General features: G+C 60.5%; 3 protein-coding genes across 7 annotated transcripts; 2 read left to right on the top strand and 1 right to left on the bottom strand.

Annotated features, from left to right (window-relative positions):
* The first annotated feature begins 97 nt into the window (after positions 1-97).
* Positions 98-9,935, top strand: DDA1 (DET1 and DDB1 associated 1). 2 transcript variants are annotated; one of them, XM_080805738.1, is made up of 6 exons: positions 98-210; positions 4,494-4,574; positions 4,814-4,865; positions 5,666-5,727; positions 6,925-6,967; positions 7,055-9,935. In XM_080805738.1, exons 1-6 carry the CDS (start codon positions 208-210, stop codon positions 7,096-7,098), a joined length of 285 nt encoding a protein of 94 aa, XP_080661864.1. In that variant the 5' UTR covers positions 98-207; the 3' UTR covers positions 7,099-9,935. The 2 variants fall into 2 exon arrangements, with proteins under 2 accessions (XP_080661864.1, XP_080661863.1); XM_080805737.1 differs by having other exon boundaries at positions 100-210; positions 6,925-9,935.
* ANO8 (anoctamin 8) lies at positions 9,659-19,782 on the bottom strand. The gene is made up of 18 exons (XM_080805776.1): positions 19,495-19,782; positions 18,595-18,705; positions 18,334-18,466; positions 18,015-18,153; positions 17,833-17,929; positions 16,859-16,975; positions 16,652-16,779; positions 16,397-16,558; positions 15,926-16,078; positions 15,686-15,812; positions 15,511-15,566; positions 15,329-15,403; positions 13,706-14,509; positions 13,257-13,448; positions 12,983-13,114; positions 12,792-12,902; positions 11,180-11,855; positions 9,659-10,333 (listed from the first exon to the last, which is right to left on the bottom strand). The coding sequence occupies exons 1-18, from the start codon at positions 19,598-19,600 to the stop codon at positions 9,969-9,971; spliced, it is 3,684 nt and encodes a 1,227-aa protein (XP_080661902.1). The 5' UTR covers positions 19,601-19,782; the 3' UTR covers positions 9,659-9,968.
* Positions 19,783-21,046: 1,264 nt separating this feature from the next.
* On the top strand, positions 21,047-25,124 carry GTPBP3 (GTP binding protein 3, mitochondrial). 4 transcript variants are annotated; one of them, XM_080805446.1, is made up of 9 exons: positions 21,047-21,541; positions 22,055-22,308; positions 22,425-22,486; positions 22,602-22,804; positions 22,979-23,051; positions 23,136-23,279; positions 23,425-23,590; positions 23,942-24,220; positions 24,423-25,124. In XM_080805446.1, the coding sequence occupies exons 1-9, from the start codon at positions 21,323-21,325 to the stop codon at positions 24,646-24,648; spliced, it is 1,626 nt and encodes a 541-aa protein (XP_080661572.1). In that variant the 5' UTR covers positions 21,047-21,322; the 3' UTR covers positions 24,649-25,124. The 4 variants fall into 4 exon arrangements, 3 of the variants coding, with proteins under 3 accessions (XP_080661572.1, XP_080661571.1, XP_080661573.1); XM_080805447.1 differs by having other exon boundaries at positions 21,458-21,620; positions 22,425-22,511; XR_013966951.1 differs by having other exon boundaries at positions 22,602-23,051; positions 24,040-24,220.
* Positions 25,125-26,797: the final 1,673 nt, after the last annotated feature.

The raw sequence follows: 26,797 nt of genomic DNA, 5'->3' as shown, positions 1-26,797 counted from the left end.
AGCCAGGTCTGGCCAATGGGAGCGCGCAGAGGCCCCTACTCTAGGGGCGGGGCTAGAGGGCAGGCCAATGAGCAGGGGGCGGCGGCGCCATCAGTGTGGGCTGTGCCGTGGTTGGAAGTTACTGTGCGGCGGCGGCTAAGAAGGCGGCTGTGGTGGCGGCGGCGGCGGCTGAGGCGGTAGCTGAGGCAGCGACGGAGGAGACAGAAGATGGTGAGAGAGGGTGCCGGGCCCGTACTCCCCCTCCGTTCGACAAAATGGCGCCGCGGGCCCACCCACCTCTAGTAATCCCTGAAGCCCCTCACCTCCCTGCCCGGCCCCCTCAGGCCCCGCCCCGCCCCTCGCTCTGCCCTATAACCTTCAACCTCGGGACCCTGCTGTGAGCTTCCTGCTGACCCCGCCCCGGCTCTTTCTCTCCGACCCCTGACCCTATCTAGGCGTCCAGGCCCTGACAACCCATTCATTTCCGGGTCGCTGCTCCCCCGGAAATGGGTGGGGGCGGGGGTGGGGTCCCCCGAGACCCCCATTTCGGGCCTTGTTCTCGGCTTATCCGGCCTGGGTGTCTCCAGTTCAGGACGGTTTGGGAGCGCGTCTTGGGCGTTGGGGCGGGGGAGGGGGCTTGACATCGTGACATGTGGGGCTTTGTCGCCAAAGGAAGTGCGACATCACAGACTGCCCAGGTCCCCCAGAGCCCTGATCCCACCCCCAGCATTTCGGCCCCGACCGGCCCTAGAACATAGCAACTTCATCTCTCCTGTCCCCAGCCCCCTTCCATGTTAAATGAAGGTACCAATAGTCCAGACCTGATAGGGTAGTGGCAATTCAGAGAACTGATGTCATGAAGGGCTTAGGACAGTGAACGCTCAACAGATGAGCTGGGTGACTTGGGGCTGGTGGCATCTTTTCCCAGCTGGCTTCTCAGCTTTAAGTGGGAATAGTGCCAGCTGGTTGGGCCATTTGCTCATCCTGGGATTTAACTGTAATGGTTTTTTGGGGTTCTCTCCCAGACCCTGTAAAGTGGGTTGGTGACTTGGCATCAGAATTGTGCTCAAGCCCCCCCCGCCCCCATCCCCTGCTATTTGGCCTCACCAGAACTGGCAGGGGTGATGGAAGCTTTTGTCAGGGCATGTCAAAACCCCATTGTCGCTGGACCCAGGGTCCCAGCCCACCACAGCCCATAGCTCATGAGATGTGGTGGGGGATAGGCAAAAGAAGAAGGAGATGAGAAAGTGGGTTCTTAGCATGTGGGTCCCTAAGCCTGGGTGTTGGTTTGATTCATCGCTGCATTCTCATCTTCCATGTCCTGTCCATGAGAAGTTCTGATGGCTTTGCCCCTAGAACACATGGTGAATTCATCTACATTTGCCCACCTTGGTCCAGGCACTGTCTGCTCCTGCCTGGATGCCTGCCCCAGCCACCTCCCTGGTCTCCTTACCTCCTTCCTGCCCTGCCAGCAGTCTGTAATTCACCCGGAACCAGAGGGAACTTGTAATTTAAGTGTAAAGACCACTTTCTAGCATATGAGATACTCTAGGGGCTTTTTGTAACCCAGATGAAACCCCACCTTCTCCCTCAGCCCCCATGGCCCCTGTCCACCTCTATGACCTCATCTCTACTCTCTTCACTCCTCACTCTGCAAGCTTCAGCCATACTGGCCTTGTTTTCATGCCCTCACAGTCTTAAGTCCCTTTCACCCAGGGCCTTTGCACCTGCTGCTCCTTCTGCCTGGAATGTTCTTCCTGTGAACATCACCTCCTCAGAAGACCCTTCCTGACTTCAGGAAGCCCTTTGTATCTCCTCTCTTGGCACACCTTATCTTTTCATCTCCCTTTGGATGGATCACATGTGGGCTGCCTGTGCAGGGATGGCATATACTTGTTCAGTGACTGTTTGCTGAGGCAGTGGACAGCTTCTGGCCCAGCTGTGGCTAGGATTTGTCTGGCTGGAGGGAGGATTTCTCCCCTGTGACTCAGGCCTTGTTTTCCTGCTTAGCTGACAGGAAGTACTGGTCATACCATCTTCATTCATTTATCAGCACAAATGCATTGATGCTAATAGCTTGCCTTCCAGGGAGCTCTGTGAGAAGTTTCTTCGAGGCTAGGAGGTCCCTTCCCCCCAGGTCACACAGCCAGTGAGGGGCCCAGCCAGGATTGAGGGCAGGTGTGGGTCTTCCGCACGTCTCACCACTCTGCCACCTGGCTCCATGTGAGCCCTGCCAGGGGTCTGGGATTGACACAGCCCTGCCCTGCCCTCTGCCCTCCGGGAGGAGCCAGTCCAGCAAGGGAGGTGGACATGTAAACAGATGACCTTGCTGGGGTGTGAGCTTGACTCTGGCGGAGGTTTCCAAGGTGTGGAGAGAGGAAAGGGGCTGAGGGGTTTTTGAGCTACGTGGAGAGGTTGGTGGCTTTTTCCCACAGGGGAAGAGGACGAGTGTTCTGGGAGGATGGCCCAGCACCAGCTGGGACGGACAGGGTTTGTGGCAGGAGGGCAGCATGAGCCAAGTAGAGCTGGGCCTGTGGAGGGACAGGAGCCCCTCCTCACCCTTCAGGTCTCTGTGCCTGCATCACTACCTCTGGGCAGCCCTTTCTGATCATCCCAATCAGCCCCGTCTTTCCCCAGGGCTGTCCTGGGTCTCATGGCACCTCAGAGCACCCTGTCTTCAGAGTCACTCTGCATTCCCTGCACAGCTCTTGGATGCACACCTGTGTCTTTGTGTACGGGGTGCTTCCCGGGGCCAAGAGCAGCTCCACTGTGGGTTACCCCAGGGCCCTGGTGCCTGGTGCTGGGCCCATGACATAGTAGGAGTCTGAGGAAAGCCAGCTGGGTGGGTGAAGCTGGCCGTATAGTCAGGTGCAGTTGGGGCAGGGGTCCTGGGTTGGAGGAGGCACGTTGGAGGGGCTTTGAGCTGGCTCCAGGGCAGATACAGAGCACCCAGATGTGACGGCTGCTTCTTGGGTGGAAGTGGGAGGCCCATCCACATTCCAGGTTCCCTTGCTGGTCCATACTGCCAAGGTCTTGCTAGGGCCTGGTAGAGGAAGGGCTGGGCCCCACAGAGTTGAGGACACCTGTTCCCACTTGCCCTAGAGGGTGGTAGAGGAGCACCTGAAGGGCCACTTCCCTGAGGTTGCTTAGCTTGGGCTCAGGTATGCGGATGGGTCTCCCAAAGCAGGGTTACTCTAGCCTGCAGGGGCTCTGGGCCCTTGGTTTTCAGGCAGGGAAGCTTAGGCACTGGCATGGCATGTAGCATAAAGAGCCTGGCCTCTGAGGTTGGGCGAACTTGGGTTCAATCTGCTTCCTTGTTTTCTTGGTGGGGCTGGGTGATCTCAGACAAGTACCATGTGACCCTTCTGCCTCAACTTCCTCTTTAGTATGAGGTGACTCCAGCCCCTGGCGGGCCATGTGGGGAACCCCTTCCCAGCTGCTCTACTCCAGACCTGATGACGGCATTGCCCTCTTCTTCTGGTGAGGAGTCACTCCTTACCCCAAGTTCGCAGCCATCATCCCTCCCTGAGCATTTCTATGGCTCTCATGCCTCAGTTTCCTAAAGTGGACATGGCTCTCATTGGCTTCTCTTGCCCCCATCTTATGGCTGAGAGTCACCTCAGACGTCCCAGAGTCAGAGCCTTTCCCCTCCAGAAACCTCTCCCTTTCTTGCCCACCTCATACCAGACTGTCAGGGGAAAAAGGACTTCCAACGAGTCAGGGCTGTAAGGGAATTCTGTTGCTGGCTCCCGGCAGCCGCATGGGCCTGAGAATCCGGCCCTACCCGTGAGAGGCCAGGCTCCGCACCAGGCACAGGGCGTTCTCCCTTCACAGAGCAGCCTCTGCATCAGGGAGCCCCAGGAGCAGCCCCTGAGCGGACCTCTGTTCACAGACCTGTTTGCTTTGGTCCACACAGCATTTTCTAAAGAGCCCAGCCAACTTGAAACACCTCGCGGTGGTGTGTGAAGACTTGGATTTCCGAGTTTTCTTCGAACTTGGGAGCGCAGTTGCCTCTGGGCTCTGGTTTCTGTAGAGCCGCAGCCTGTGTCCTGACCACGCTCTCCCCTTCACCCAGGCCCCTGTATCCTCACCCCTGTTTCTTGTCACTCTGGCCCACAGGGTTTTTTGGGGTAGATGAGTCTTTCCCCATGCCAGGTCTCTCTCAAGGCGGATAAACGGAAACGAGGCCAGGAGTTTAATATTCAGCAAGCATAGAGGGCAGGTTTGGGCCCGGGTCTGACTTCCCACCCTGCTGCTTGCTCCTGACTTGAACCAAATGGCCTGTCCTCACTGAGCCTCAGTTGGGAACGCTCACTTCTCCCAGGGCTAGTGACTCTTTCCTGGTCATCTCAGTGTGCACATCAGGTAGCCAGCTTACAGGTATGTTCTGGAAAACTTAACAGAAGAACACAAAGATGGAAACTGGACGTCACAGGGAAGCCCAGTCTCCCAGGAACTCCAGGGGCGACCTGGCCTACTGCCTGGTCTCACTTACCATCTTCCCTGTCTTCTAGGCAGATTTTTTGAAAGGACTGCCTGTCTACAACAAAAGCAATTTTAGTCGATTTCACGCGGACTCTGTGTGCAAAGCTTCGGTGAGTGCGTGCTCCGGGTACTGGACGTGGTCGGGGAGCTGCCAGGGGGAAGGGGGTGATGTGTACACCCCATTGGGGTCTCACCAGGAACAGAGGCTGGTCTTTAAGCCCGGGCCCACCCGACACCTTTGCATGCTGTTCTACCTTCCTTGCAGGGTGTGTGCCCAGTTGAGGGGTGAGGGGGGGCCCCTGTTAACCTACTGGCTCTCCTCACCCATGTCTTCCCAACTCTCTTGTAGAACCGACGTCCCTCAGTCTACCTGCCCACGCGGGAGTACCCATCTGAACAGAGTAAGTGGCCTCTGTCAGTCTGTCTCAACCTGGCTGCTGAGGGGAAGGGCCGCAGGGCAGTGCAGGTGGTGAGCCATGGGGTAGTGGGAAGCCCAAATGCTGGCATCCACATCCAGCCCCAGGGGGGTCCACAGTAGCCCTCAGCTGCTGCTCACCAGCCCTCTCCCCTTTGTCTCCCGTAAGTTTGGGTGTCCCCTGCCAGCACTGTGTCACAGACCCCGAGACGACTGTACTGTGGGAGGGGATCCTGCCCAGCCTTGGGTATGCAGCTCAGGGAGGTTGGCACATCCAGGTGGGGGGATCTGCCAAGAAAGGCGCAGAGCCTGCCGAGCAGGAGGACCCCAGCATTATTGTGGTTTTGGTTTTTTATTTTAATGATGACAGAGAAGCTTCGTGGACCCTGCATGGAGGGTTCTGTGGTCACTGGGACACAGCTATATAGATCTGTGTTGCTGGTCTGCCTGGACCGTGTGCTGGGTCTCATTCACCCACTGGGGCTGGACTTCCACATGTGGCAGAAGCTTTGGTCTCTCCCAAGAAAGCAGGGGCCCAGGTGTAGCAGCTGGCTTGGGCCCCCGGTAGTAGATGTGTACCCCCGGTAGTAGCAGAAACACTAGGCTGTGCTGGGCGTGCAGACTTGGGAGTGCAGACTTGGAGCCGCAGCCAGGGCACGCAGGGCAGAGATGGGCGGGAGACCAGGGAGGGATGAGTGCCTGTCCTGGGAGGGGCAGTGCAGGCCTGGGTGCGGGCTGGGTCACTTGAGGCCTCTGCCTGCAACTTCCTCTGCCTTTTCTCCTCAGTCATTGTGACAGAAAAGACAAACATCCTTTTGCGCTATTTACATCAGCAATGGGACAAAAAGGTAAGGCATGTGGGGTCAGGTGCTAGAACTTGTGGGGACTGTGGTGGCCAGCAGGGGGGTGCTGAGTGGGAGAAGGACACAGGTGGCTGGGAGAACAGGTGTTTGATGGCAGAGTTGGACTTGGCCAGGCCCCAGGGGAGGGAAGAGCGTTTCAGAGGAGTACGTGGCTGAGCAGAGGCTGTGGGGTTCTGGTGCTCAGAGATGGGCCAGGGCTTGTCCGGTGGCACTGGGGCCCGGAGAGCACGGAGGCTTGGCTGCCCACAGCCTGCCCATGCGGCCTTGGTGGTGGGTGGACCTGCGCGTTGTTACCTAGAGTCTTTATTCAATGCTGGAATGTCCACATGGTGACAATTCTAGGGGATACAGATTGGGGTAGAGGCAGTGAGAAGCCATACCCCCATCCCCCCCTCAGGCTGCCTTTCTGACACTGGACGTTTTTTCATTGTCTTTCTTCTTTTTTAAAGATTTTACATATTTATGTGTGAGAGAGGGAAAGCGAGAGACAGCATGAGGGGGGCAGGGGCAGAGGAAGAAGGAGAAGCAGGCTCCCTGCTGAGCAGAGAGTTGTGTGCTGGGCTCGATCCCAGGACCCTGAGATCATGACCTGAGCCGAAGGCAGATGCTTAACCGACTGAGCCACCCAGGGGCCCCCATTTTTTCTTTTTCTTGAATGGAGATGTGCATATGTTCGGCATCATAGTCAGTTTGGGGTTTTTTTGCCTAACATGGAATGTCAGACAGTGACCTGCTTTGGGCCAGGCTGGAGGGGGGCTCCATGATGAAGTGACTGCTGAGCCTTCCTTGTCCTCCTGCCCCACCCCCACAGACCTTGCTTCCCACTGGCGGGTGGAAGGGGGCAGTTTCCAACACGGGCTCTTCTTTGGCAATGCACGTCCCCCCTGGGTGGCTCCTGAGTGCTTTTTTTACCACCACCCCCCCCCCCAGCCCCAGCAGGGCAGCTTTCTTCTCCAGGCATTTTGGACTGTGTGGGTCGTTGCCAGCAGTGGAGACTCCTCACGGGGCCCAGGAAATGCCTGGCAGTCTCAGGCCGGTGGCCCCAAAGACTGTGGCTGAGCCCGGGAGGTCTGGCAGGCAGGGGGGCCCCGGGTTGACTGTCCCACTCCAGGCCCAGCGACAGGATTTATGGGGCTCACCCAAGCGAAGACTGACACCCCCTCTCCTTCCCCTTCCTCACAGAATGCCGCCAAGAAGAGAGACCAGGAGCAAGTGGACCTTGAGGGTGAGAGCTCGGCGCCCCCCCGCAAGGTCGCACGGACCGACAGCCCGGACATGCACGAGGACACTTAAGACTCTCACTCCCCCACAGGCGCCTCCTGTCTTGTCTGCTCCTCGCCCGCCCGCCTTGTGTAAGCGCCCCTGCCCTGCCCCCACCGCCCACCCCACACCCGACCATCCACACCACTTCCAGCCTCACAGGAGCCGATGTATTTATTTTCCTGAGTTTTTATTTATGCTGTAAAATGTACCAAGCGATGGGAAAAGGGGACGTCAGACCCAGTAGTGTGATGTTGGTAGATGCTTTTTAAAAAACATTGTTATTCACAACCCCCCCAGATTCCCCTTCCTCCTCCCAACCCCCTCCACCCCAGTTCTCCTCCGGAAAAACCAGAGCGTGTCTGCACGGGTCTAGAGCCGGGGCCCTGCTGTAGCCTGGCAGCATGGGTGGGAGCCCTTCTCCCCACTCCTACTGTCCAGTCCGGGCCTTGAAGACTCGGCTGGGACCTATTCTGTGCCCAGGCTTTGCTCTGAAATGTGTGCCAGGGGGAGAAGTCGGCATTTCCGGATCTTTCTCTTAAGTCATTTTATCATGGACTAGTGCGCGCTCCGTGTCACCCCAATAAAAGGATCTTTCCTACTCGACCTCGCGTCTTTGCTCCGAGTGCCTCAGCCCCAGAGGACGGAGCTACTGAGAGTCGTCTCGTCATCACCAAGAAGAGCCAAGAAGGGCCCCCCACGTGCCAGGGCCCCGCGACCCACTGGATTCTCTCCTGGGCTTGCTGTGGCCACCTCACTCAGAGCCAAGACCTGCCCGGACCCACCCCCATGCCTCACCTGTCAAGGTGTCCCGGAGGACCAGGACACCCCTGAGATGGTCCATGTCGCCAAGGACATAGCTGTGGTCAACCCCACGCCCTGGATGCCTTGGGTCAGGGTGGCATGCCCACCAGCCCCCATGGAGACAGCCCAGGTGGCCCGGCCTCAAGTGCCTCTGGTTCAGAGACAGGCACGTGGAGCTGCAAGGAACACCCGGCCTAGGGGCTCTTGTTCAGCGAGTTACACAGCCACTTGTGGGCTGTCAGCTAGGCTGGGTTTGGGCCCAAGTTTGGAGACGTAGGGGGCATTCAGGCTCCAGGCAGAAGGTTTGCGCCTTCAGACAGACACTGGGCCTGGGGTCAGGGGGAACACTGCTCCCCCCGCACCAGCCCCAAGTGGGGGCCATGGTCTGGGAGCTGAGTGCTGTGGCTTTGGGGGATCTAGGGGGTTGGGCCATAGAGCTGGAAGGAACACCAGGCCTTAGGGGGCGCCAACCCCAGATTATCACTGTGGAGCTCCCTGCCTGAGCAAGACTGCTCTCGCCTGGGCCACCCAGCACCTCCCAGGGTGGAAAGTTCTGTGTCATTCACCACCTAACTGTGCTGTGGGGCCAAGGGGCTTTTCCTCCCAGCTGTGGGTGGCATTTACACCTGTGTTGAGTCCCTGTGGTCACAAGGCAGATGCTCACGAAATACAAGCTGACGTCATGGTGCTGTGGTGGGCTGAGTCCCCAGAGGCTCTCGGATGCTTTGGAATCCTCAGTCCCAGAGGCTGGTCTGCCCCTCGGCAGGCATGTGATGTCGCTGATGATTAGTACAGTCAGCTTCAAAGGCCACAGGACAGTGGAAGCAGGGAGCAGGTGGCACCCCTGCCCTCGTTTCTCTGGCCCTGGTCTCCCCTTGAGGGATTGAGTTTATCTGTCAGGGACATTCATGGCTCAGGCAGGGGTTCCATGGCCAGGGCCCACTGAGGTCTCCCGAGAGCCAGCCTTTGTCCACCTCTCCTGCCTTTAGGCCTGCCCCCTTATTCCTCTGCTCCTTCAGACACCAAACTCAGCCTTCCCACACCTCTGTGCCTTTGCACAGGCTGCTCTCCTGCCTCCAGTGAACCCTCGTTTCTCTTTCACAGCCCTCCGAAGTGCCCCTTCCTCGCACTGGCTCCCCTGGGCTCCTCCAGCCACGGGGCTGGGCCTATCAGCCTCTGAGCCTTTGGCTGTGGATGTGCTTGAAGGGGGGGAGGGGTTGCGTCCCACTCCTGACCACACAACAGGGAGTCCCAGCGGAGTCCCAGCAACTCGGGTCTGATAGCGGTCCCACAGCGGGTCATCCCAGCCACTCCCCAGTGTCATCCCTGAAAGTGCCATCCCCTCAACATCCAGACTCCAGCGCCGGGTGCCTTCTGATTTTCATACCCCAAGTTTTTTCCACCGCGTGTGACTCTTCAGATGGCAGCCTGGGCGGGGTGGGGTGGGGGGGACAGTTATGCCAGAAAGTCAGGCCAAGAGGACTGTCACCTCAATCACCCTGCAGGGCCAAAGCCAATTCAGGAGCCAGGCCCCGCACCCAAACTGCTGCATCTTTTCAACACTTGGAGATTTCTTCCTTTGTCTGGGAGGCTGAAGCCAGGGCCTGAGGCTCTGTGGCTCCTCCCAGGGGCCCCAGGCCTGGAGTTGGCCCCCAAATCTGGGCCGACTCAGAGTTGGTGCGGTCTGGAGTTTTCCATCTGTGGCCTCAAGACCCAGTTCTTAGGAGGAGGCCCCTAAGGGTCAGAGGATGGGAGGGGCACCCACCCTAGGCCTGCTAGGTCCCCCAAAAGCCAGCACCAACTACAAGTCACTGGGCCCCCTCGATCCCCCTTCCACTGCTCTGTCCTCGGGCACTGTTGAAATATACTTTTTATTGCATTTCTGCCGTTTTACAAAAATATGACAAAATAAATTAAAAACAAATAAATAATCGCCTATTCTGTGTGTTTTCTGTTGGTTTTTTGGGGTTTCCTTTCGTTTTCCCCATCCGGGTCGAAAGGAAAACGGCAGATGGGGGGGCCCGGCCCCCAGCCCTGCCCCAGGAGAGCAGCCGATACTGGGGGCCGTCGGGCCGAAGCGCGTTTTCTGGGTGGCGGCCGCCGCCCCGGTCCACGGACTGATATTGCATATGAGAACAGGAAGGCAGGGCGGGCGGGTGGAGCTAATGCCAGCCGCTGGGCCAGCACACGGCCTGGGGACTGGGGCTGGGGCTGGGCGAGGGCGCCGGGGGCTCGGTGGGCTCGGAGGTGGGCGGCGGGGGCGGGAGGCTGTAGAAGCTGGCGTCCCCCGGCAGGGGCTGCGGGGCGGGCGGGGGCCCGGCGAGGGCGCAGGGCGGGCACTCGGCGGCGACGGGGGCGGGGGCCTGGCGGGGGGCGGCGCCCTCGCCCCCGCAGCCCCATGGCCCGTCCCACTGCCAGCAGCCTGCGGGCGGCGTCGGGGGCCGGGGCAGCGGCGTTGGCGGTGGCGCGGGGCTCCGGCTGCGGCGGGTGCGGAGGGCAGGGGCGCCCACGGGGGCCAGCGCTGTCCCTGCGGAGGCGAGAGGGGCCGTTCCGGGGGGGTGCCGCCCCCGCCGCCGGACCCCGCTCAGACCCTGCCCGCGCTCCCTCCCGGGCTTCCAGGCACATCGAGGGCCTTATTGCTTCTGATCAGTGACAAGGGGTGGGCGTCTTCGGGTGCATCCCCTGCCTCTGGGCACTGGGCCCCTCCCCATCATGGGGAGAGGACAGTCTGAGGAAGTCCCTCTGATTTCTGACCTGCGTCCCTGGTGCTGCAGCTGCCACCTCTTGGGCTCCCTGGGGGATGAGCTGCTGGAGCCTGGGGCTGGGTGGGGCTGGGGTGGGGACCCGCAAGGTGGGGATGGGGGGCGTGAGGCTGGCACCTCTGCTCAGCATGGATATGGGTGCAGCCTGTGGCCGAGCACCCCGAGCTCCCCAAGGGGGCAGCTCCAGCCCCCACCTCCAAGGAAGGCCTCCTTGAACAGCTGGGCTGCAGGGTGAGGACTTGCATAGAGGCCGGGGGGGGTCCAGTTGCCCCCCCAGAGTGAGCTGGGTATGGGGGTCTCATAGGGGCAGGAGAGGAGGCTGGGCCAGGTGGTGAAGAAGCCCCTTTCATCTCCTCTCCTGGCCCCGGAGCACGGTGGGCAGGGTGCCCTGGGAGGGGCACGGGGCCAGAGGGCTCTGGCTGTCAGGGACCTGGAGACACTGAGCAGGCTTTGACTTGAGAGGCTCCACGTACCACATACCCAGGCTCCCAACCGGTACCAGAGACCGGGCCTCCTCTGTCCCCTTCAGCCCCTCTCCCCAGGCCTGGCCACCCCATCCCTTCCCGCAAAGCCCGGCCCAGAGTCCCCACCCCCGAGTTAAAGCTTGTGACCTGAGCCTTCCTCTTCAGGCCGGGGGGCGTCCGGCTCCTCAGCCGCAGCCTCGTCTGCCAGCCCACTCCGCTGGGCTCGGCCTCCGCCGCCACCGCCGCCGCCGGGGGTCCCGTCCAGCCGGGCCTGCCCACCTGCCCCGTTGGACCCGGTGTCAGCCCGGGCCCCGCCGAAAGGGAAGAGCTTGCCAGCGTGGAAGGCCTTGGGCGGTGAGTGGCTGCGCTCTGGGTCCCGCCGGGTCTCAGGCGACTTGAGGAACTTGAAGCTGAGGAAGGCTGGCAGGCGGGTGTCGCTCCCCGTGGGTGACTGGGCAGGGGGTGGCCGGGCGGCAGGGCCGGCCCCCGCACTGGCCAGTGAGGATGTCACCCCAGACGACAGGAACTTGCCTTGCAGCGGGATGATCTGCTTCAGCTTCATGACGTTGTTGGGTGCCAGCAAGGACCCCGGGCGCTTGGGCCGCTCTTGCCCGTGGCCACCCGCCCCGCTGCCCTTGGCCTTGGTGGAGGCCTTCTCAGGGGCAGCGGGGTCCAGGCCAGAGCCTTCGGGCCGGGCCTCCTCCCGGCCGCCAGCATCACGCTCTCGCCGGGCATGGTGCTCTGCATGGCGCTGGCGCTCCTCCTCCTCCCTCCTCCGCCGCTGCTGCTGCTGGTAGCGGTGCTGGGCCTGGCGTTCGTGTCTCTGCGGGCAGAGCAGAGCCATTATGGGGACTGGGTAGAGAAGGTGTGTGAGCCGGAGCCAGCTGAGGCTCCAGGCCCCCGCGGGTGCTCTCTGCAGGAGTGGGGAGAGGTCCAAACACATATTGGGCACCAGCCGCAACCTTGGGCCCAGCCGGGGGCTCTCTGAGAAAGTAGGGAGACATCTAACCACTTATTAGGCACCAACTGCATTCCTGGATCCATGTCAATGCTTTCTGAGAACTGAGAAGAGAACGGGGACATTACCGGCCACCAACTCTGTTCCCAGCCATGTGTGAGGGCACTGTCTTAAGAACTGGGAGAATGTAAACACATCTTGGGCCTCAACAGTTCTCCACTTTCTGGAGAACCAGTGACAGATCGAGTCATGACTGACGCATACCAGAGTCCGCCCTGGCCAGTCCAGGAGCCACACGTGGCTTTGTCAATGCCAATTTAAGTAATTAAAATGAAATAAAATAAGACTTCTGTCTCTCGGTTGTACCAGCCCCATCTCAAGTGGCCAACACCCGCCCGGAGCAAGGAGCCACAGCGCAGACACAGAACGTTTCCATGACCGAGGAGAGCGCCGCCTGGCGCTGGTGAGCTCCTTGGCCCACTCTGCAGCTTTCTGGGGAATGTGGCAGAAGCTGGGCTTCTAGGAAGCATTAGCCTTTGTCCCTGGCTCCAAACAGGGCACTGCCGGCGAGCTGGCGATGACTAAGGGTTCACAAGTGCCAGCCCGGTGCTGGATGCCACCAGGGATCCCGGGGATGGAGCGGCCCCGGCGGCATGCTCATTATTCCCTGGGGCTCCGCCCCTCTTCCCCTTCAGCTCAGCGGCTGGCAGCTGGCGGCCAGCCCGGCAAGGCCAGCCCGGCAAGGCCAAAAAGCCCCGCTGAGAGCCGGCAGCAACCCAGCCCGGTCCCACACCCACGTACCTTGAAGGCCTCCCGGCGCTGGTACTCAAGCTTGGCCATCTCCTCGGCCACCCAGCCTGGGATGTCGGGGATGGCCACGTGGATGAGATACTTGAGGAGCAGGGCAAAGTGCTGAGGCAACAGAGGGGGAGGCTGCAGGCTCGGGGACGCCCTGCTGCCCCCCAGCTCCTCCACCCAGCCACCAGCCCCACCTCAAGCACCACCACGGACACGATGGCCGCCTCCGGGCTGAGCCAGGGGAAGAGGCGCTGCAGCTGCCCACACTGGCCAATCAGGTAGCAGTTGACCACGATGGCCAGGACGCCCATGGCCTCCATCACCTTCTGCAGGGGAACACCGGGAGTGGGGCAGGGCAGGGAGTGGGGCTCAGGTGGGGTCCGGCCACCCTGCCTGGGCCTCCTGCTTCTCCCCAGCAACCCCCGCCCTCGGACTCCCTCAAGGCCTGGGCTCCAGCACTCCCCACACCTGCCACTGGCCGATGCTCTCCACCCTTTGCCCGAAGGGCCGCTGCAGCCCTGTGCACAGCTTGAGGGCGTCGCTCCGGATCTCGATGAGGTTGTTGACCAGGGCGCACAGAGCAGCCAGGGGGAAGGCAGATGAGAAGAGGACGACGTAGCCGAACTGCACGAACATCTCCTGGTAGTCCTGGAAGGTGTCCTGCAGGCGGGTGCCTGGGTGTGGCCTTGGTCCCCCTCCCTCAGACCCAGATGCCTCCTACCTCCGACTGCCTTCTCTCAAGCCCACCTCCCACCCTCCAATTCTCCTGAAGGGACCCAGAGCTCCCCATCCAGCAAGTTCCCAACCACATCGAGGGCCCCATTTTATCATGCCCCCTAGGTCACCCCTCAGACCACGTGCCCTGCCCCCCCCCCCGCCACGGGCCAGGCCTTGGGCCTCAGATGCACCCTCCTCACCTCGTACTTCTTCATACAGCTCTCAAGCTCGGCCTGGGTGAGCTGGGGTGAGTGCTCCTCCTCGGGTGGGTCAATCCAAGACGACCGATTCTGCCGCCGCTGCCTCCGGCCTGAGTCACCTGAGCCAGGCTCTGGGTCTGGGCCCCCATCTGGCCCCTGGTCACGGCCCTCGCCCCCAGCCCGGCGGAGCAGGACGGCCGGGGGCTCCCGCTCAGGACTGCTGGGAGCCCCTTCAGCCTCATCGTCTTCTTCGGCCAGCGTGAATACTCCCGGCTCCAGCCCCTTCTCTACCATAGTGGGGCTCCCCTCCTCCAGGAGGGCCTCTGGGCCAGGCCGCCGCCGCCCGGCCCCTCGTTCAGCAAAGCTGACTTTCTTCAGCCGGAGCCCGCAGTCCAGGAGGCTGCTCTCCTCGCCCTCCTCCTCGTCATCTTCCTCATCCTCCTCTTCCTCCTCCTCCTCGTCCTCGTCCTCCTTGCCCCCCCGAGACCCATCCCCCACCTCCCCACCTTCCCCTGCGGGCCTCCGCTCCACTGGTGCCTCCTCCTCCTCCTCGGGGGCCCCGCAGCCCCCACTGAGACACCTACGGCCCCCGCCACCAGCACCGCCGCCCCCCTCTTCAGCCTGGGGTTCAAGACGACGGGGTGCGGGGCGCTGGAGGCTCAGCAGGCCGAGCAGGGCACGGGCCAGCTCCCAGGCTGCCTGCAGGCCGAGCTCGCCGCGGCCCAGCCGCCGGTACAGGTGCGGCTGCAGGACCTCGCGCACGTTCTGGAGGAACTGGCGGGTGATCAGCAGAGTGGCCAGCATCTGGGGGCAGGAAGGGGGAGGAGAGAGGCCACGTGGGGCGCAGGCAGGGCCCGGGGCACCGGGGGCAGGCTGCAGGGACTAGAGAGCCGCCCTCCAGGAGCAAGTTGCCAGACACATGCCCCGAACCCAATTGCTGCCTCCACCCCATTTAATGAGGTCCCTGGACATGGCGGCCCCAGCAGCAACCTCTGCAGCCTCTCCCACCAACTGGAGCCCAGCAGGCCGCAGTGCTCCGAGCCAACCTCCTGGGGTTGCAATGCACGTTTCCACCCTGCTGGGGCTCAGGGTCCCCCTGCTTGGAGCACTGCCCAGGAGCTCAGCTGGGGCCCAGGGCCTCGAGGGACCCCTGCCATCCGCACCCCATCAGCAGAGCCCGCCCCTTGGAACATGCACCCTTGGCTCAGGCAGTGCGAGGCCCCAAGCACAGCCACACTGCCCGCCCTGGCAAGGCCCCGTGGGCTCGCCATCTGCCCATACTTTGGCCCGGGCCACGAGCAGGAGGCCCCGGAGGGAGAGGAGGAGCAGGCGGAACCGCAGGGCCGCGAGCGGGACCAGCACCGCCCGAAGCTGCCGCTCGAGGCTCTGGGACAGGGACAGGACGAGCAGGAGCTGTGGAGGGACTGACGGACAGGTGGACGGACAGATGGGGGGACGACAGGCAGAGAGAGGACACATGGACAAACGGACGGACGGACAGAGAGAGAAGGATGGAGGAGGGGGGGGAGGGGCTGGAGAGCCCGTGGACCCCTTGGGTGGACAAGTCCGGCCCCCCTTGGCCGCCACTGTGGTGGGGGGCACTGCCTTGGGCTGGGGTCTCACCTCTTTCAAGCGCTCCATGTCCTTGAGGTAGAAGCCGATGTAGAAGAGGCTCAGGTAGGAGTTGACAAATTGGAACTGTGGGAAGGAAGCAGGAGGGCAGTCCCTCTGCCACCCCCGTCCCCAGGAGCCCCTCCTATGCCCCACGCAGAGCCCTCGCTGCCTGCCTTCTGGCTGCCACTCACCAGGACGACTTTGATAATGAGGTGCTTCTCATAGGCGCTCTCCAGCCGGTAATTCTCTGGGGGCCGAGGGGGTGAGTGAGGAGGCGGCCCGGGCCCCCTGAAGGCAGCGGGGGCCCTGAAGGGCAGTAGGGACCTTCCTCCCCAGGGCAGCAGGCCCTCCCCTTGCAGGGCGTACCCATGTCGTTGAGCCAGATGGCGAGCTTCTTATAGCCCTCAGCACTGGCGCTGACCAGCAGGGCCAGCACAACCTTGGGCAGGAAGCGGGCAAGACGGGGCAGCCCTTTCACGCTCAGCACCAGCTCCTGTAGGGACGGGGGTTCACCGGTCACCCTGGCATCTGGACGCAGCCCGGAGTGGTCCTGGGCCAGCGGCGGCCAGGTCAGGGCCAAGGCCAGGGCTGGGGATGGGAGGTCACCTGCAGCTGGAAGCAGCCGAGCATGAGCAGGAACACGCAGGCCAGGCAGGTGAGGCACAAGGGGAGGCTCACGAGCAGCTGGAAGAGCAGCCGCTTCCAGGGCGGGTAGTAGAACTCCTCAGCCCTTGTCACGGGGCTAATGCGCCGGACACCCTGGCAGAGGGTGGGGGTGGGGCACAGCGTGAGGCCAGAGGGGCTGCCCCCGTCCCCACACAGCCTTCCCAAGGCCTCTGAGTTCTGTTTCCCTCCATCATGTCTCTGCTTTTGGGGTGCCCCCCAGTCTGCCTTCCCCAGTCCCTCGAATGCAGTTTCCCACACCTCTTCTTCGGGGCATGCAGAGCCCCCCACCCGGTGTACCCTCTCTGATGCTGCGGCCCTATTTTACACCTTGTCTTTGGCCCTGCAGTGCCCCCCACCCCCTGCCTCCCCCTCTCATTCTTGGAGTCCTTGGACTCACGCACCCTGACTGACCCTGAACTGAGGTCGTGGTTCCTCCACAGCTTCCCCAGGTGAGTCCAGCGTCCCCCACTTGTAGGCCAGCTCTGCCCCCCTCCGTTTCCATTCCTCCAAGAACAGGGTTGACCAGACCACGTTGAAGAGGGCAAAAACCACACACGATACATCCCGGCTTGTCTGGGGATGGTGGAAGGCTGAGCTGTTGGCCAGGTTGGCCCAGGGAGGAGGGTGTCTCAGGCACTCTGACCCCAGCCCAGCCCACCCCAGCACCTGGTCAGCCTCCGTAAATGTGTACAGGACGGAGCCAAAGACGGCTGGGTATACCATCGCTGATGTGTAGAAGCCCAACCAGGCAAAGTACATGGCAATCTTCACTCCAAAGTAGTCACAGATCTCATCTGCCAGGAGCACAGGGGGGTCCCGGTCAGCCCTGCCCACTTCCTGAGAGTCCCGCACACCCCCGACCCGGGGCTGCACCTAGAGGCTGGTTTTCACACACAGCTTGCACCCATGACTTCATGAGGCGGTTCAGGATACGCTGCTCGTGGACTGGGAACACCTGCTGGATGATTCCACGGGCTGCCAGCTCAGGGACTGTTGGGGGACAAGAGCAGTTGAGCCCCACCCTCAGCCCCTGCCCCGACCAAAACCCAAGTCACAGTTTTTCCCTGCTTTTCAGTCTTCAGAGGCTCTTCCCAGGGGAGGAATTCTAAGTGGGCAGGATATCTGTTCTCCTTCAGAACTTCGGAGGTGCAGAGACAGGCAGGAGGGGGTGCAGGAATCCACCTGGGAGGGTGGGGTCCCAGTGTGGAACCTCGTTTTTAAATAAAGCCAATTGGGGGTGCCTGGGTGGCTCAGTGGGTTAAAGCCTCTGCCTTCAGCTCGGGTCATGATCCCAGGGTCCTGGGATCGAGCCCCGCATCGGGCTCTCTGCTCAGCAGGGAGCCTGCTTCCTCCTCTCTCTCTCTCTCTCTCTCTGCCTGCCTCTCCACCTACTTGTGATCTCTCTCTCTGTCACACAAATAAATAAAATCTTTTAAAAAAAAAAAAATAAAGCCAATTGGCCTCAGTTCACTGCTGTGAACCTCTGAGGAATGGTGCAAAGCCAGCGTCAGAAGGTGAACTTGCAGCAGCTGGTCTCTTGGAGAGGAAACTGAGGCCCAGGGCCTCACCACACAGGGCATGGAGTGCTGTCCATGGTCCTGCCCCTACCTAATCCCAGACCCAGACAACGGCTTCTCTTGGAAGGGCTTCCGGGGAGTAAGCCCCACCCCTAGGCTAAGGCCACACCCCCTCACCACATTGATTGATGTCTCCAGGCCCCACCCAACTCTTCACTAGCTTTTTTGGTCCGTTGTCTCTAGGCTCCACCCTCTTGCACTGATAGGTTGTATTCTAAGAGCCCCACCCAACTCCCCAAGTGTGATTGGAGATTGGTCCCGCCTGCTTACTGATTGGCTGGTCCTCCAGGAAGCGCACATTGTGCAGTGCCTCACCCTGCTTCGCGCGTAGGTTCTGCAGCCAAAAGCGGATGATGCTCTGGCGTTCCTGCGGGGGACAGGGCAGGGCTTGAGCACAGGGAGCAGCAGCCCAAGCGCTAGGGGTGCGGACTGGGAGCCAGAGCTGGCCGCACCTGGGAGGTGAAGAAGCGCAGCTCACTCTCCACATTCTCATAGATGAAGTCCTCCTCGCAAGAGAAGCCTCGGGTGCCCCCGCCAAACTCGGCCTTCACCGCTTTGCGCAAACCCAGCTCGTCGGCTCCTCGAAGTAGGCTGCCAGGAAGACACGGAGGTGGGGTCATGGGGAGACCCTGGCTCACCATCCTGGAGATAGGGATGGTGTACTCGGCGGCCACCTGGGACAAATGCAGGGCGCTACACCTCACAGTTGATGCTTGGAAAGGCGGGGAGCTGGGTAGCAGGGTCAGCGAGAGTCCAGGGACAGAGACTCGCCTCTCATACGTGGCGGTGACGAAGAAGGCATAGGCACGCGTGTGGCGGTGGTGGCGGACTTGCACGATGAGCTCAGGGATGCCCACGCGGATGTGGTTCAGCAGCCATAGCAGCGTGTGGTCATCAGTCGTGTCTGCCAAGGGGCACAGGGACTAATGGCCCTTGCCACAAGAGGTCCGAGGCCTCTTACAGACTCCTACTCAGGGGAGCCCAGCTCAAGGGAGCCCATCTGGGCACTGGGCAGGCGGCGGGCACAGGTACCTGGAAAGGTCATCAGCACGTCGCAGTTCTCCGTAGGCACTGTCTTCATCCACGCCTTGTGAGATACCAGGTAGCGACCAGCCTGCAGGAGCCGCTTCCCAAAAAGCTTATCTAGGGGGCAGGCAGGGCAGGGCCCAGGTCAGGCTGCTCCCAGACCAAGACCCCAGCCTCTAATGTAGTCCCTCCAGTCCTAACCCCTGCTCGCAGGCACACTCGCCACGGCTCCTCTGAACTGAGTCTGGTATCTAGGGACCTGCAAGGTTTGGCCTCAGCTTGTTTCCTTCCCTCCACGTCCTTGCACCAGCCAGGCCCTCCTCCAGGAATGCCCTTCCCCCAGGTCCTCCCTTACAAATCTTACTCATTCTTGAGGCCCAGCTCCGCCTCCAAACCCACAATCGATGGGGCGCTCACTAGCAGCCCCGAGCGAGAGCGAGCGAGCGCTTCACCACATCATGTCAGCGCGTCCTCATAGCTGGGCGCGGTTCTTACCCCCATTTCACAGGTGAGGAAACTGAGGACCAGGGCGTTTAAGTCACGCACCCAAGGTCACACAGGCGAGTTGGGATTCGAACCCGGGACCGTATGATTCCGTATCCTCTGCGGAGAGGCTCTCTCACGCGCATCCCTGCCGGGCTGCGATCCGGTAACCCAAAGGGGTGACTGAGCTCAGCCCCGAGCCGGGGCTCTCGGAGGGGCGTGTCCAAGTCTCTGCGCTGGGACCCCCGCCCCCTGTACCGTCCCAGCCGCGCTGGCCCCGCCGCAGCCGCAGTGCCGGGAGAAGCCGGCCCTTCGACTGGACTCCAGGCCCGGGACGCCTGAGCCCAATCCCACTCCGCGTCCAGCCGCCGCGCGCACCACAGGCACCTGCAATCCTGTCAGATCCAGCCGCCGCACACATACCCAGAACTCCAGACGCCGGGGCTGCAGGCTCGCCCTCAGGCGGGGGCCTCTTGCCACGCTCGCCCTCCAGGGACGTGCCCCCGGCGCTGGAGGTGGCTTCGGCCATGGCGAGCGCAGGCCAGGTCAGGGGCTGCGGGCGGCCCGAGCACCTGGGGGCCGCGGTCTCATCGGGCCGGTGCAGCCGCGGAGCGAGCTGGAGGTGGAGACAAAGGCCGCGCCCGCCCGCGCCGGCCGCCGTCCCCGCGTGCCCGAGCGCTGCTTCTCGTCTCCGCCCGCGCGGAACCTCGATTCTCCTTCTCGTCCCCGCGCACGTCGTTCTTGGGTTCTCGACTCCGCCCGTGTTGTTTTCTAGATTCCGTTCTCGCCCGCCCACTTCGCTTTCTGGTGCTCGTCTCCGCCCGCATCGAAGATGCAGTCACCAAGGATGTGTCCCCGCCCGCGTCGAATTCTGGGTCTCGTCCCCGCCCGTCCCGGGCCTGGATTCTCCGCCTTCCAGCCTTAGTTTTCCCCATCTACAAAGGCGCGGTTTGGAATCTTGCGTTGGGCGTGATTTGACTAGGGCAGGACGTGGGAGGGGGCGGGCCTGGTTGGGGGAGATTCCAGGTAGCAATAACTTCACAGCTAGAATACAAATTAATAAATAAAGCACGTCCTGCCTCAGGGCCTTAGCATGTGCACTCCTCACGCCCTCTCCGTCCAGTTAACCCCTGCTCCCCTCAGGACGTAACCTCCTCAGAGAGGACCCATAGAGCTTCCAAGTTTAGCACATAAAAGTACAGCCCTCTCACTGTATGAATGAATTTCAGACAAACGAATACACTTTTAGGATGTCCCAAATATTACATGGGACATAGTTACACCAAAACCTTATTTATTGTGTATCCGAAATTCACATTTAACTGGGCGTTCTGTATTTTATCTGCACCCAGACCCCTGATCGTCCTGAGTAGCCTTTTCTGTTAGACTGAGAGCCCAGAGAGGCCAGGGGCCCCTTCTAGTTTTTAGCGCACACAGTAGGCACCTGACGTATACATATGACAGATGGAACAATTCGGAGAACGCGAGTTTCCGTGTCTGTCACTCTCTGACAAATGAAAAAGTTGAGCCGGTCGAGGCAGGGATTAGAACTCCAGCGGGTCCGACAGATTCTTCCCCAAGCACAAGTGCGTCGCCCGCCCGCTCCGTCCAAGAACCAGAGAATTGTCCGTGCGAAAGAGCCCGCGGAGACCCCGCCCAGCCAGTGTCTGGAATTCCACCATCAGCGCTTTATTCCGCTATTCTGCTCTGTCCTGGGTTAACCTGAAAGAAATCCCTGAGACTCCCCTTTCTCGCTTTCGGGGAGCCAGAGGCAGACCGGACACTCAGCTCTGCAGGAGCAGGCCTGGGCCAGGAAAGGCTAGAGGGCAGAGAGGGCTGTGCTGGGGATTCCAGAAAGGTGTCCTGTCGGAGGGGACCTTGGAGCTAGGTCCTGAGGATGAGTTTGTCAAATGAAGAAGGGTATCCGGGGAGGAGGGAACGGCGGGAGGGAAAGCCGGGGGAGAGACGAGAAACAGGGAGAGTTCTGGGAACACAGGTAGGAATCTTCCCAGAAATTTGGACAAGATTTTACTAGGGCCAGGGCGTGGGTTTCCCGGAACTCATCCCTCTCCGCCCCTGAGATGCTCTTGCTTCGCCTAAAGCTACGAAGTGGCCAGATGGAAAATACGGGGCTGGAACCCTCGCCTCGGTGTAATTCCCACGGCCCTGGGCCAAACCCAATTCTTCCTCCCACCCCTCATTTCCGGTGTCTGGGATACCCGCGGTTCTAGGATCCTAAAAATTCGGTCTAATGTTGCCGGGGGAACGCCATTTCGCTGCACCCCCGCGTCCAGCCCCTTCCCCGCCTCTTTCCCTGCCACTGGCCAATAGAAACGAAGATCTTCAGAGGGTGGGCCGTACGCCTCCTAAGGAGCCCAATGATAATCGAGAGTCGTTAAGCACTTTACCAGTCACGCCGCGGAGTGGGTGGAGCCTTCTGTCAGGACTAGAAGCCACCCAGGCAGAGAGGGTAGGCGGGTCGCTGGTTGTGAATCCATGTGGCGGGGGTTGTGGACCCTAGTAGCCCGGGCCGCACGTGGGCCTCGCAGGTGGGGCGATACGGGAAACGGGTGTGACAGCGTGGGGTGCTGCTTGGGCTTCAAATCCTCTCCCTGGGATCTGGGTCCCAGTTCCCTGGGGGCAGAGCCACCTTTCGCATTTTCCCAAGCCCCAATCCGTTCATCCCTCTGCCGCAGAGCCCACATCTGGTCATCTGTTGGCCTCAGAGTACCCATTCGGATCACACTTCGACATCAGCACCCTCACCCTCACAATATATCCATCCCCCTGTCGCAGACCCACATCTGGGTCAACTTCTGCTCCCGGAGACCTCAATCGGGTCACCGTCTGGCTCAGACGCTCCAGTCTGCCCATCCCCCAGCTAAGAACCTCCACCGGGGCCATCTTCCGAACATCGAGCGCTCTACCCACGTGCCACTCGGCAACAGAGGCTCCCAGAGGCACTGATTCTTCTTCTCTCCAGTCCCAGATCGTGCACGCGCCAGGGCAGCGGCGCCCCGGCCCCCGGTTCCGGGGCCACTATCTTCGCTCTGAGCTCCGGCCAAGGCCGCTGCGGCATCGCGGTGATCCGGACCAGCGGCCCCGCCAGCGGCCACGCCCTCCGGAGCCTCACGGCGCCCCGGGACTTGCCCCCGGCTCGCAGCGCTTGCCTGCGCCTGCTCAGCCACCCCCGTTCCGGGGAGCCGTTGGACCGCGCGCTGGTGCTCTGGTTCCCAGGTGAGGGGTTCCAGATCCCGAACCTACTGTAGCTCTCATGACCCAGTTTCCTCTCCCCCACCCCCCCAGGCGTTTGCCTAGCCGTACTCTCCTCGACTCCCATCTCGCCACACTAGGTCCCCAAAGTTTCACGGGGGAGGATTGCGCGGAGTTCCACGTGCATGGAGGCCCAGCGGTGGTGAGTGGCGTCCTGCAGGCCCTGGGTGAGTCTGTAGCCTTGGGTTCGAAGTCTGGCTCTGCCAGTGGACCTGGATGGGGGCCAGGGAGCTCAGGACCCAGTACCTTCCCCGCAGGCAGTGTGCCAGGGCTGCGGCCGGCCGAGGCCGGTGAGTTCACCAGGCGGGCATTCGCTCACGGGAAGCTGAGCCTGACCGAGGTGGAGGGGCTGGCAGATCTAATTCACGCAGAAACCGAGGCGCAGCGGCGGCAGGCACTGAGGCAGCTGGACGGGGAACTGGGCCACCTCTGCCATGGCTGGGCAAAGACTCTCACTGAGGCAAGCCCCCTCTTCGCCCATTCCCTGCCTCAGAGACCTCACCTGCCCGTTCGGTGCGTGGGAGCTTCCTGTGCATGCGCCTCCGGTCTGGTCCCTTGGGTCAGGTTCGACCTGGGCCCATTGGGGTGGGTTCCTGGGTTACCCCATCACCACCTCCGCCCCTTCATCCCCCAGGCTCTGGCTCATGTGGAGGCCTATATCGACTTTGGTGAGGATGACAACCTGGAGGAGGGCGTCCTGGAGCGAGGTGGGTCCTTCTAGGGGTTGGGGACACCCGGCATCATAGCCCTCGGAGGCCCCACTCCTTCCCCTCCCTTTCTTCCATCCACAGCTGACAGCCAAGTGCGGGAGCTGGAGCTGGCACTGAGCGCACATCTTCGAGATGCCAGGCGCGGGCAGAGGCTTCGCTCAGGAGCGCACGTAGTGGTCGCAGGACCCCCCAACGCTGGCAAGAGCAGCCTGGTGAACCTACTCAGTGCGTGGGAGGCAGGCGGAGGCGGGGCCTAGTGTCGGGGGCGGGGCGGGAGGAGTGAGGAGGATGAAAACTAAGTCCAGCAGGGAGGCTCCATGGTCTCCACCCCGCTCTCTTCGTGATAATATCCACCCCAATCCCGTCCCAGGCCGGAAGCCTGTGTCCATAGTATCCCCGGAGCCGGGAACCACCCGCGACGTGCTGGAGATCCCGGTGGACCTGGCCGGATTCCCGGCGCTGCTGAGCGACACGGCGGGGTTGCGTGAGGGCGTGGGGCGTGTGGAGCAGGAGGGCGTGCGGCGTGCCAGGGAGAGGTAGGCTGATAGGGTGGTGGGATGGGGAAACCGCCCTTCCACTTCCATTTCGCCTTGCTGCAATTATTTTGTGTCCCTCCTGAATCAGGAAAGACTGCTGAGGCCTCTCGAGTGGGGGCTCTGATGTGGGGGAAAGCCGAGATTTAAATTCAGCCCCTGTTCCTGCCCCTCCGCTCTGGGCTTGCCCCGCCCCCTGTCTTGCCCCGCCCCCACACGAGCCAAGCCCCGCCAACGTGCCAAGCCCAGCCCCGCCCCGCCCCACGAGCCAAGCCCTGCCTCTCTGGTCCCCGCCAACCCCTATGCCTTTACTCAACTCCGGGGTCCCTTGGTTGGTTCTCCCTGTTCCCCCAGGCTGGAGCAGGCTGACCTCATTCTGGCGGTGCTGGATGCTTCTGACCTCGCCTCTCCATCCAGCTGCAACTTCCTGGATACCGTTGTCGCCCCCGCAGGCGCTGGGAGCCCCAATGAGAGCAGCCAGCGCCTCCTGCTGGTGCTGAACAAATCGGACTTACTGCCTCCAGGGGGCCCAGACCCCAGTCCCAACCTGCCCCCGCACCTGTTGCTGTCCTGCTTGACCGGAGAGGGCTTGGATGGTCTCCTGGAGGCACTGAGGAAGGAGCTGGCTGAAGTGTGAGCGGCTCCCCCGCCCCGCCTCCGCCCGTCCCTGTCCCTCAGCCTGCCTCAACCCAAGTTCAAGTCAGGGCTGAGCCACTGGCTTGGGCTGCCTACCTGCCCCCCAAGGTTTTTTCTGGATCTACAAAATGCAAGTGATGATCCCCCTTCAATGGTAGTTGAGAAAGTTGAGAAAGACCTCATCCTTTTTCCCTTCCAGGTGTGGGGACCCGTCCACAGGCCCACCACTTCTGACGCGTGCAAGGCACCAACATCATCTCCAGGGCTGCCTGGATGCCCTCGGCCACTACAGGCAGACAAAAGACCTAGCCCTGGCTGCTGAGGCGCTGCGACTCGCCCGGGGTCACCTGGGCCGCATCACCGGCGGAGGCGGCACCGAGGAGATCTTGGACATCATCTTCCGGGACTTCTGCGTGGGCAAGTGAGAAGCCCTGAGGCATGTGGGAATAGCTTAGGCCAAGTGAGAATCTCATCTCCAGGAGAAAACTTGACCCCAGAACCATGAGCCAAAGTGCTACCTTGAGAGATGGTGAGCTCCTTGTTGCTGGCAGTGACTAAGCTACGGCCAGCCGTGCTAGGGGTTCCAGCCCTGGAGTGGAGCTCAACGGAGGTCCCTTTGGCTTCCTGTCCTGGGGGAGTAGGAGTGGACGGTTGGGATGGGGTGGGAGGGCCTCAGGGATCTTTGTTTTGCGTTTTTTAATTTACTTTGCAAATACTAAAGGAATATAAAAAAATTCAGGTGATTCAGAAATGCTTAAACATGGAAATCCCCCTCCCCCTATCCCTTGGGGTCACAGTTTGTGTTGGTCCAGAATTCTCTCTGCTCTTTTGTTTATTTGTGGATACACCTGTAAAATATGTTTTGTCTTGTATTTTGTCCATAAAGTGTATGTTTATTGCTCTGCAAGTTGTTCCCTTTTTTGGTATTAATCTTAAAGCTTTGCCTCTTATGTTTGAAAAGAGACTTGCAAGATCCTGGGCCCCTGTGGCCTCTAAGCTTACGCAGTCATTCTTTCAGTACCTACGCACACATCATTTTATTGAGTTTTCATAACAGCACAATGCAATAAGTATCTTGTTACAGTTTTACAGACGAGGAAACTAAGGCTCAGAGAATTATTTAGTTGCTGGACGACCCCAGCTTTGGGATTTGCACATGGGTTTGTTCAGACTTCCATTCTGAGTTTTGCTGTAGGCCTTCTGTGCAACAGGCCAAGTGCAGGATGCTGGGGACTCAGAGGGGACCAGTCGTCACAGGTGCTGCCCCTGCCCGTGTTAGAGACCTAGTACCTGATGGTGAGGTCTAATGGCTGTTGTGTGAGCTTATGATGAAGAGACCTGCCTGCTCAGGGATGTGAGGGCAGGTTGCCTTGCGGAGGTGACATTGGTACTGAGAACCGAATGGTGAGAAGGAAGCCAGATGGAGGAGGTTGGTGAAAGTGTCCCGGGCAGAGGGCACTGCATGTGCAAAGGTCCTGAGGTGGGAACATCATGATGTATTCAAGGAATATCGAGGTGGCCGGTGGCCTGTAAGGGTGAAGCAGTGAGTGCAGGGAAGAGAAGAGGGAGATGGGTGGAGGAAGAGGGGGGAGATCTTGATTAATAGGACTTTGATTCTTTTTTTTTTTGGATGCTTTCTTTTATTCAGTTTTTTATGTTAATTCCAGTATAGTTAACATACAATGTTATGTTAGTTTCAGGTATACAATATAGTGATTCAACATTTCCATACATTACTCAGCGCTCATCATGACAAGTACACCCCTTAATCCCCATCACGTATTTCACCCATCCCCCCACCCACCTCCCTTCCAGTAACCAACCCTTTGTTCTCTATAGTTAAGTCTGTTTCTTGGGGACGCCTGGGTGCCTCGGTTGGTTAAGCAACTACCTTTGGCTCAGGTCATGATCCTGGGGTCCTGGGATCGAATCGTGCGTGGGGCTTCTTGCTCAGCAGGGAGTCTACTTCTCCCTCTGCCTTCCGCTCCCCCTGCTTGTGTTCTCTCTCTCTCTGACAAAATCTAAAAAAAAAAAAAAAAAAAAAAAAAAAAAAAGCCTGTTTCTTGATTTCTCTCTTTCTTTTTTCCTTTGCTTATTTGTTTTGTTTCTTAAATTCCACATATGACTGAAATCACGTGGTATTGGTCTTTCTCTGACTTATTTCGCTTAGCCTTATACACTCTAGCTCCATCCATGTCATTGCAAATGGCAAGGTTTCATTCTTTTTCGCGGTCGAATGATATTCCATTGTGTATGTATACACCACATCTTCTTCATTCATCTGTTGGCGGACACTTGGGCTGCTTCCATGATTTGGCTATTGTAGATCATACTGCTGTGAACACAGGAGTGCATGTGTCCCTTTGAATTAGTGTTGAGGCCTTGGACCCTGAGACTCACGGGCCCCTGATATGTTGGTGATGAACCAGCAGAGGGCGCCCTCCTCTAACAAAAGAAGGTCCCGGCAGCTCCCATCAAAGCTCCGCCCTCTGTGGACCCTGGGATCCAGGCTTCCACACCCACCTGGCAGCTGGTGAATGGTTAACGTCCCTTGCCATAGGCAGAAAAAATCTT

The sequence above is a fragment of the Martes martes genome, assembly GCF_963455335.1.
Source record: "Martes martes genome assembly, chromosome: 1".
Classification (NCBI taxonomy): Eukaryota; Metazoa; Chordata; class Mammalia; order Carnivora; family Mustelidae; genus Martes; species Martes martes.
The sequence above is the reverse complement of the archived record's forward strand: the minus strand, read 5'-3'. Positions and strand labels throughout refer to the sequence as shown.

Coding starts and splice junctions, on each gene's coding strand:
- DDA1 (XM_080805737.1), top strand. Junction 4,575..4,813: donor ACTCTGTGTGCAAAGCTTCG/GTGAGTGCGTGC, acceptor ACTCTCTTGTAG/AACCGACGTCCCTCAGTCTA. Junction 4,866..5,665: donor GGAGTACCCATCTGAACAGA/GTAAGTGGCCTC, acceptor TTTTCTCCTCAG/TCATTGTGACAGAAAAGACA.
- ANO8 (XM_080805776.1), bottom strand. CDS start 19,600: ATGGCCGAAGCCACCTCCAGCGCCGGGGGCACGTCCCTGGAGGGCGAG. Junction 18,467..18,594: donor CGTGCTGATGACCTTTCCAG/GTACCTGTGCCC, acceptor GCCCCTTGGCAG/ACACGACTGATGACCACACG. Junction 15,404..15,510: donor TCATTATCAAAGTCGTCCTG/GTGAGTGGCAGC, acceptor TCCTTCCCACAG/TTCCAATTTGTCAACTCCTA.
- GTPBP3 (XM_080805445.1), top strand. CDS start 21,323: ATGTTGCCGGGGGAACGCCATTTCGCTGCACCCCCGCGTCCAGCCCCT. Junction 21,542..22,054: donor AAGCCACCCAGGCAGAGAGG/GTAGGCGGGTCG, acceptor TCTTCTCTCCAG/TCCCAGATCGTGCACGCGCC. Junction 23,280..23,424: donor CAGCCTGGTGAACCTACTCA/GTGCGTGGGAGG, acceptor ATCCCGTCCCAG/GCCGGAAGCCTGTGTCCATA.